Here is a 9,333-nt window from a genome sequence, read left to right as displayed (position 1 = left end):
GGCACTGATGTTTAGGCCGAGGTATGTATAGTTTTTTTGTGTACTCTATGGCAGTGGTTCCCAAATTTTTTACAGTCCCGTACCCCTACAAACATTCAATCTTCAGCTGTACCCTCTCTAGCAGGGTCAGCGAACTCTCAAATGTTGTTTTTTTAAGCCTGCCACACACACACACACTATACGATACATTTATTAAACATAAGAATGAGTGTGAGTTTGTGTCACAACCCTGCTCATGGGAAGTGACAAAGAGCTCTTATAGGACCAGGGCACAAATAATAATATAATAATAATCAATAATTGTACTATTTATTTAACCATCTTACATATTACACCTTATTTGTTCATTGAAAATTTTGAATAACCGTGGGTTAATGAGAAGGGTGTGCTTGAAAAGATGCACATGACTCTTAAATCATTTTCCACACATAGTCTGTGCCTGTATTTAGTTTTCATGCTAGTTAGGGCCGAGAATCAACTCTCACATAGGTATGTGGTTGCGAAGGGTCTCAGTGTCTTAATGCGATTTGCCAATTACATTTTCACAGAACCACTTGTTGCAATTTCGATGAGACTCTCTTGTTCAGATAATGGTAAGTGGACTGGAGGCAGGACATGAAAGGGATAACGACTCCAGTGGTTTGTGTCATCCGTTTCGGGAAAGTACCTGCGTATCCAATTCACTCAGTTACTTCGCTATATCACATTTGACATTGTCCGTAGGCTTGAATTCATTTTGCACACAAAAATCATACAATGATGGAAAGACCTGTGTGTTGTCCTTGCTAATGCAGACAGAGAAGAGCTCCAACTTCTTAATCATAGCCTCAATTTTGTCCCGCACATTGAATATAGTTGCAGAGAGTCCCTGTAATCCTAGATTCAGATCATTCAGGTGAGAAACAACATCACCCAGATAGGCCAGTCATATGAGAAACTTGTCATCATGCAAGTGGTCAGACAAGTGAAAATTATGGTCAGTAAAGAAAACTTTTTTGTCTCTCAATTTAAATCAATAAAACATGTCAATACTTTCCCCCCTTGAAAACCAGCGCACTTCTGTTGTAAAAGCGTTATATCGCTGCCCATATTATTGCATAGTGCAGAAAATACACGAGAGTTCAGGGACCTTGCTTTAACAAAGTTAACCATTTCCACGGTTCAAAATGTCTTTCTAAGCTGTCAGGCATTCCCTTGGCAGCAAGAGCCTCTCGGTGGATGCTGCAGTGTACCCAAGTGGTATCGGGAGCAACTGATTACAGGCGCGTTAGAGTTTAAGTATAGCCAATTGGAATTTGTGTTCTGTGCATTTTATCATTTCATTGAGGATACCGTCAACACCACAGGACTTTTTGGGTTTGAGGGTTTGCATTGAATGTCTCCCTCCCTCCCACCCTCTCTTTCTCTCTCACTCTCCCTCCCTCCCACCCTCCCTCACTCTCTCTCTCTCTCCCTCCCTCCCTCCCTCCCTCTCCCCATCCTTCCCTCCCTCCCTGCCCCCCCTCTCTCTCTCTTTCCTCGCTCTCTCTTTCTCTTTCCCCATGCCCTCCCTCCCTCTCTCTCTCCCTCCCTCTCTCTCTCCCTCCCTCTCTCTCTCTCTCTCTCTCCCTCCCTCTCTCTCTCTCCCTCCCTCTCTCTCTCTCTCCCTCCCTCTCCCTCTCTCTCTCTCCTTCCTCCAGATCCTGGCCATCCTGTCTATCCTGTTCATAATTCTCTCCACTATCGCCTTGTCCCTCAACACCCTACCAGAGCTCCAGGTGCTAGATGAGTTCGGCCAGGCCAACGACAACCCCCAGCTGGCCCATGTGGAAGCCATCTGCATCGCGTGGTTTACCATGGAGTACCTCCTACGCTTCCTCTCTTCACCCGACAAATGGAAGTTCTTCAAAGGTAGATATATACGCCTGGTCCCAGATCTATTTGTGATCTATTTGTGCTTGTCAACTCATTATCATGTTTGATAGTACAAACTGATCTGCGACCAGGTCATATAGGCCAGACCTGCCTTTCAACTAAACTGGTTCTGATCCACTGCAAGATGGATGATGATGATTTGGTTTCATTGATCATATATTATTATGTTGCTGACACTTATGCAACGTCTTGTTAAAAACATTTAAGAAAAACTCTCTCTGATTCTCTCCCTCTCTTTCTTTCTCTCCCTCGCTCTCCCTCATTTATCTCTCCCCCTCTCTCCATCTTTATCTCTCTCTCCCTCCTTATTTATCTCTCCCCATCTCTCTCTATCTTTATCTCTCTCTCCCTCCTTATTTATCTCTCCCCATCTCTCTCTATCTTTATCTCTCTCTCCCTCTTTCTCTCTCTCTCTCGCTCTCATCTCCATCGCTGTCTCTCTCTCTCTCCATCTCCATCTGTCTCTCTCTCTCTCTCTCTCTCTCTCTCTCTCTCTCAAACTCCATCTGTCTCTCTCTCTCTCTCTCTTTCTTTCTCCCTCTCTTTCTTTCTCTCCCTCTCTCTCCCTCATTTATCTCTCCCCCTCTCTCCATCTTTATCTCTCTCTCTCCTTCTCTCTCTCTCTTTCCACCTCCCTCCCTCCCTCCATCTTTCTCTCTCTCTCCCTCCTTATTTATCTCTCCCCATCTCTCTCTATCTTTATCTCTCTCCCTCTTTCTCTCTCCACCTCCATCTTTCTCTCTCTCTCTCTCTCTCTCTCGCTCTCTCTCTCTTTATCAGTGCATGCTGGGAGTTTTTTGGAGTTTGAGTGTTTCATGTCCTAACTTATTTTCTTGGTTCTCTCCTTGGTCTTTTCTTTCAAATTTTATTTTCTATGGTTAGTGTTATTTTAGCAGTACCCACTGTTTTGTTTTACAAAGTTAGGGTGGAAGAGGACAGAGTTTTAGTTTCCTGGGGTTTGGAAGGTATGGTATGCGCGATGGCTTCTCAGCCTAGTGCGGAGGAGACGTTGTGGATATGGCATGGATTCAGGTGTGTTCCTGAGAGGTGGAGGAGGTTCTGCTCGCGGTCGGTGAACAGGTAGGAGCTGAGTTTATACATTCTGCTTCCAGAATGAACAAAGCTGTGGTTGTGTTCATGAAAAGAGCACATTTGGTGGGTAGGCTCATTGCTAGTGGAATATTTGTAAGTGGTGTGTTGGTGCCAATTTCTCCTCTTTCGACTCCTTCGACCAGGGTGGTAGTCGCACATTTACCTCCGTCCATTACAGATGATCAAATCAGGAAAGAGCTGAGTCGTTTTGGTAAATTTGCTATCGGTTTTCGTGTACTGTCGGCAGGTTTTCGGGCAGATGCTGTTAAGCATGTTTTATTCGTTCCAGAGGCAAGTGTTCATGTTTCTGAATAACAATGAGCAACAGTTAAATTAGCATTTTAATGTGAGGCATGGGGAGGGGCTCTATACAGGGTTTGCCAGCAAAGATAGTCTATGGTGCTTTGAGTGTGGGGGTTTGGGGCATAAGAGCTTTGTGTGCCCACATAAAGGACATAGACTAGGTGAGGGCACAAGCGCCAGTGGGGGAAATCGAGGTCAATGTGCAGGGGGCCATGAGACGCAGGCAGCAGAGGCTGGGTGGTGTAGATGAGGCTGGGTCTAGTCAGGTTATAGATGGTGGTGTAGATGAGGATGGGTCTAGTCAGGTTATAGATGGTGGTGTAGATGAGGCTGGGTCTAGTCAGGTTTTGCTAGTAGATGAGGAGAGTACAGTGGGGAAGGGTAAGAGACCAGGGGGGAGGAGGAGGGAGTCTAGTCAGGTTATAGATGGATGGTGCATGAGGAGAGTACAGTGGGGAAGGGGAAGAGACCAGGGGGGGAGGAGGAGGGAGTCTAGTCAGGTTTTGCTAGTGGATGAGGAGAGTACAGTGGGGAAGGGGAAGAGACCAGGGGGGGAGGAGGAGGGAGTCTAGTCAGGTTATAGATGGATGGTGCATGAGGAGAGTACAGTGGGGAAGGGGAAGAGACCAGGGGGGGAGGAGGAGGGTGTCTAGAGGAAGAAGGGGGAGAAGAAAGGAGTAGGGAGGGGAGGGGCTGGGGTGGTTAAAAAATATATATATATTTTTTACCTTTATTTAACTAGGCAAGTCAGTTAAGAACAAATTCTTATTTTCAATGACAGCCTAGAAACAGTGGGTTAACTGCCTGTTCAGGGGCAGAACGACAGATTTGTTCCTTGTCAGCTCGGGGGTTTGAACTTGCAACCTTCCGGTTACTAGTCCAACGCTCTAACCACTAGAGGGGTCAAAGTCCACGGTGAGGGTACTGACAAGGTTCCTGAATGAGACCAATGGGAAAAATGTTAATCTCTAGGCTTTTTTTTTGTGATCTGAGAGAAAGTTTGTAAGATCAATACAACATGCTATAAAAATCGAGGGTCATGGTGTCCTCTCACCCAGGAAACGGTTTAGGAAGTGGGTCACAACAGGAAATGATTTAGGTTGAGGAAGTGGGTCACAACAGGAAACGGTTTAGGTTGAGGAAGTGGGTCACAACAGGAAACGGTTTAGGTTGAGGAAGTGGGTCACAACAGGAAACGGTTTAGGTTGAGGAAGTGGGTCACAACAGGAAACGGTTTAGGTTGAGGAAGTGGGTCACAACAGGAAACAGTTTAGGTTGAGGAAGTGGATCACAACAGTGTGTAAATGTTTACCTTCAGACGCTGTTTAGATGTATATTTTCTTTCTGACACTGGGGCTTTTTGAGCTTTGCTATTGGTCTCTTTCTCTGCTGGCTTTTCTCCCACTTCTTATTTGTAGGCCTCCAGGCTAATTTAGCTGAATTTACGTAGGGACCTGGGCAGTTTTTTCCAGGTTAAAGCAAAGGGAGCACTTGTAAGAGCCAGGTTCTCCATGCTCAAGGAGATGGATGCTCCCAGCTCCTTCTTCTTTGGTTTGGAAAGACCGAGCCGTGAAGCCAAAGGGTCGTCTTCGGCTGTCTGAACGGCGGGTGACCTCTGTGGTGGGGGAGATGCAGGAATGAACTGTGGAGTTGTATAGGGCAGAAATGTGTGAACCTATGTGTGCTCAGGACTTGTTAGAATTTAACCCTCCTGGGGGAGTTTGAGGTGGTGGGAGGTAAAGCCCTCTACAACCTCTGCATTAAGGTTAGGAACATTAGGAGCCTAACAGGAGTGAAGGCACATCAGTGGCAGAGGGTATGTGGGGTGGAGAGTATGGTGGGTTTTAGCTCTACAAACCCCTAGTACCAAAGAGGACAGGGGACCTCCAGTAGAGGGTTCTACATGGAGCCCTTGCCACTAACAGCTGGTTGGTACGGGTTGAACCGGGAGTCGGGCAGGGGTGTCTTTTCTGTAAAATGAAAGAAACTGTGATTCATGTGTTTTCTCTGTGCACCAGGTTAATGCCTTTAATGTCTCTGTTGGAATGTCTGTGTGAGAGGCTGAGGGTGGGTTTTACTGTTGGGATGTTTATAATTGGGGTACAGGTATTAGAATAAGGAAAAGGCCAAATGTGTGTCGTTGAATTTTCTGTTGGCAATCTGGCTAACAAGGAGGAACAGGGTCAAAGGTGGGGGGATAACAGAACCTATACTATATTTAATGGGATGGTTTCTGCACGCCTTAGGGTGGAATTTGAGTTCTATAAATGATGAAAAGTGTGGAGATGTTTCAGGAGATATGGTGTGTTGGGGGGAAGATGGGTTGAATATACGGTTGTAGAAGTGGTGAGGATTTGGTTATTGTGATGTGTGGTGGTGTTTTTGCATCGTGGTGTAGAGGGCAAGGTGAGTATTGTACATGTAGGCAGTACTGCAGTACAAGAGATTTTTGGGGTGTTTTGTTTTTAAGGGGTGGTGAGGTTTTAATGAAATAAAGACAAAAAAGTCAAAAGTCGCTGTCCCTCTCTTTCTCTCCCTCCGTCTCAAAGGTCCCCTGAACGTCATCGACCTGCTGGCCATCCTCCCTTATTATGTCACCATCTTCCTTACGGAATCCAACAAGAGTGTTCTACAGTTCCAGAACGTTCGGCGTGTGGTGCAGATATTCCGGATCATGAGAATATTGAGGATTCTGAAGCTGGCCAGGCATTCCACAGGGCTGCAGTCTCTAGGTCTGTATGCATGTTGTTTAGCCCAGTGTATCATAATCCTGGTCCTGGGGACCCAAAGTGGTCCACATTTGAGTTTTTCCCCGAGCACTACGCAGCTCAGTTGATTCATGGAATCAGGTGTGTAGTGCAAGGGGGGAAAAATTTAAGTTTAGGTCCACAGAACCAGGATGAAGAAACACTGGCGTTTGCCTCATTGATGACATTCAAGTTTTTCTAATGTAATGTAATGTAATCTAGGCTTCACCCTGAGACGGAGTTACAACGAGCTGGGCCTGCTCATCCTCTTCCTGGCCATGGGCATTATGATCTTCTCCAGCCTCGTCTTCTTCGCCGAGAAGGACGAAGACGCCACCAAGTTTACCAGCATCCCCGCCTCCTTCTGGTGGGCCACTATCACTATGACTACGGTGGGTTACGGTGACATCTACCCTCAGACTCTGTTGGGTAAGATAGTCGGGGGTCTCTGCTGTATCGCCGGGGTGTTGGTCATCGCTCTGCCCATCCCCATTATAGTCAACAACTTCTCTGAGTTCTACAAGGAGCAGAAGAGGCAGGAGAAGGCCATAAAGAGGCGGGAGGCCCTGGAGAGGGCCAAGAGGAACGGTAGTATCATCTCCATGAACTTGAAGGATGCGTTCGCCCGGAGTATGGAGCTGATGGATGTAGTCGTGGAGAAAGGAGGAGAGGACAACCAGCTGTCTCCCAGCTGGGCCGGCACGCACAAATACACTGCCTCCGACATCAGCCTGAGGTCTTTGGATAAGAAGTACCCCGAGTCCGTCCTCCTGGGGTCCACCCACCGCATCACAATCACCACCAGCGGTAGCCCCGAGCGGAGGCCCCTCAGTAGCTTTCAGTATAAAGGCCGTATCCCAGAATTCAGAGGCAGTACCTCTCAGCTTCTTAACGCTCAGAACCTAGAGATCATGTTCAACCAGCTGACCAGGTCTCAGTCCTTTACCAACCTCAACACTTCCTGCTCTGTGAGCACTATGAGCACCTCCGCCACCACGGCAACCTCTGTATCTTCGCGGCAACAGCACCCAGGGTCCCCGCCCTCCCCGGCCCGGCCCCCACAGGAAGTGGAGCTGGAGAGGCAGGAAGTCCCACCCTCTTCCTCGACAGAGCCCCTACTGAAGGAAAGCGAAGCAGTACGCAGCCTGTCGAGCATGCACAGCTTCGCCAGCTGCAGGGCTGAGTTCGGGGAGGGCTCTGGATACGGAAGAAAGTTCCCTCCGTCTCTCGACCTCCTCCGAGAATCGAGGGTCAACGATGTCCAAAGCCTCCAGGACGCCGCCTCCCTCAAAAACAGCATGTATGAGTTTGTCCCCTACAACCAAGATGGCTGCACACAGTTCCCGAGAGACGACGTGGAGAACATCCGTAGCACCCTGAGAGACGGCATCAACCCTGTCGTCAAGGGGACCAAAGAGCTAAAGGAGAGCTTCATCAAAGGCCCATCCAACGAGCACCCCCCGACACCACCCAGCACCACCTCTCCCCATGACATCAGCTTCAGCTTCCTGGAGAATGAATCCCCAGAGAGGGAGACCTCGCTGCTCTTCCCCAGCACAAAGGCCGTCATCCTGGGCACAGAAGACGAGACCAGCCTGTCCCGCGACAGGGGGCTGGTGGTGGACACCCCGCCAGGGGATGAGGAAGGTCAAGGTTCGTCCAACGAGGAGAAGAATCAGATGGAAGTGGCGGGAACGGCAGGGGTGGCACCGGCTGGGAACTGCACCCAGGATGTGGTGGTGGTGGTGGGAGGAGGGGCAGGTGGGGAGGGCAAGGTCGACAGCAACCAAAGTGGACACGACAAAGCAGAGAACCACATGTTTACACCAGAGATTCACCTGATGCCCGGGGACGGCAGTATGTCCCCGACCTGTGAAACCAGCATGTAACCCACTGGAACTACGTTTAATTAACCTGACCCTTGACCTGCTGAAAAAGACTGAAGATGAATGAGGAGATATTGGAAAAAGAGAACACAGATCGTGAAATAGTGGAAGAGATATTTGCATGGCATGACATGTGGGGCTCAAAATGAGAAACTCATACGGACAGAGATCATTTATCCAAGTATGAGGACATTTTTTTGATCCTGATGTATATTTCAACCGTGTTCCTTTTTATTCTAGCAACAAAATGCACGGAGGGATTTATCTTTAAAAAGCATGCATTTAAAAAGAAATATATATACATATTAAGTACTTGGCTGAAAGCGTTCCACTGTACATAATATGACAACAAAGGCAATGCACAGAAGAAGAGACAGAAGAAATCCATGTTTGTACAAATATTTCCAATGTGAGGAGAATGGAAGTAAATACATTGACAGACCTCAGACAGAGTGTTGTATCCCAAATGGCACCCTTTTACCTTAAACTGTATAGTGCCACAACTCTTTCCCTATATAGAGAAGTGCACTACGTAGGGCATAGGATGCCATTTGGGACGTCGCCAGAGTGTTGCAACGTAGCGACCTATGACAAACATATCACGACGTTTCGTGGAAATGCAATGTGTATAAAAACCACGACAACTATGTCATGTTTTTGGCGTTAATGATGAGATTTATGTGTGTGAACTTTAATGTCATTAACATTATTGTTTTAAGTTTTCATTACAATTGGTTTGTCATTATTAAAAAAACCTTAGGCTAAATGACCAGAATATGATTATTTTTATAATTATTTATGTTAGAAAGAAGGATATATATATATTAAAAAAAAACAACGTTTCTTCCTCTCGAGTACACAACTATAAATTGCCTAAATCTGTAGTTAGTGAGGACAACTGGCAAATGCTTCAGCTACTCGCCTAAACATAATAAATAAGCATTTATATCAGCAAGCAATATAGGTTTATAGAAAGAATAAAATCATTAGGCTGGTTGAAAAACAACACCCTTTTCCACTTCTTTAATTCCATCAAAACAAAATCACACTAATAATAATAATGTACTTCTGAATGTAGCTTTCGCGGATTTAAATTCTCTAAAAACAGTAAAAGTAGGCCTACAGTTAAATTAGTTAAGATAATCCTAGATGCATTCTATTTGGGCAGTGGGGAGGATCTGACTTAATAACAAGTTGATTTATCAACCTGATAGATATGTTAGTCATTGATTCTTGCATATGCTACCGTAGCTCTTCCTTTGGACAATGTCAACAATGGTACATCCCAAGTAGCACCTTGTTTCCCTATGTAGGGCACTACTTTTGACCAGAGTCCCATAGGGTTTTGGTCAAAACTAGTGGGCTTTGTAGTGGGCTTTGTAGTGGGCTTT

At 46.5% G+C, this 9,333-nt stretch overlaps 1 protein-coding gene across 1 annotated transcript; it reads left to right on the top strand.

Annotated features, from left to right (window-relative positions):
* The first annotated feature begins 204 nt into the window (after nucleotides 1-204).
* Nucleotides 205-8,698, top strand: LOC110535180 (potassium voltage-gated channel subfamily B member 2-like). Its single transcript, XM_036936629.1, has 4 exons — nucleotides 205-210; nucleotides 1,680-1,890; nucleotides 5,859-6,041; nucleotides 6,279-8,698. Exons 1-4 carry the CDS (start codon nucleotides 205-207, stop codon nucleotides 7,943-7,945), a joined length of 2,067 nt encoding a protein of 688 aa, XP_036792524.1. The 3' UTR covers nucleotides 7,946-8,698.
* The last annotated feature ends 635 nt before the right edge of the window (nucleotides 8,699-9,333 follow it).

Source organism: Oncorhynchus mykiss, chromosome 11 (assembly GCF_013265735.2).
Source record: "Oncorhynchus mykiss isolate Arlee chromosome 11, USDA_OmykA_1.1, whole genome shotgun sequence".
Lineage (NCBI taxonomy): Eukaryota > Metazoa > Chordata > Actinopteri > Salmoniformes > Salmonidae > Oncorhynchus > Oncorhynchus mykiss.
Note: the sequence above shows the minus strand (reverse complement) of the source record. Positions and strands in the feature narration are given on the sequence as shown.

Bases quoted from the DNA above. Each gene is read 5' to 3' on its own strand.
- LOC110535180 (XM_036936629.1), top strand. The intron at 1,891-5,858 runs GTAGATATATAC...TCCGTCTCAAAG, and splicing joins CAAATGGAAGTTCTTCAAAG to GTCCCCTGAACGTCATCGAC. The intron at 6,042-6,278 runs GTCTGTATGCAT...AATGTAATCTAG, and splicing joins CACAGGGCTGCAGTCTCTAG to GCTTCACCCTGAGACGGAGT.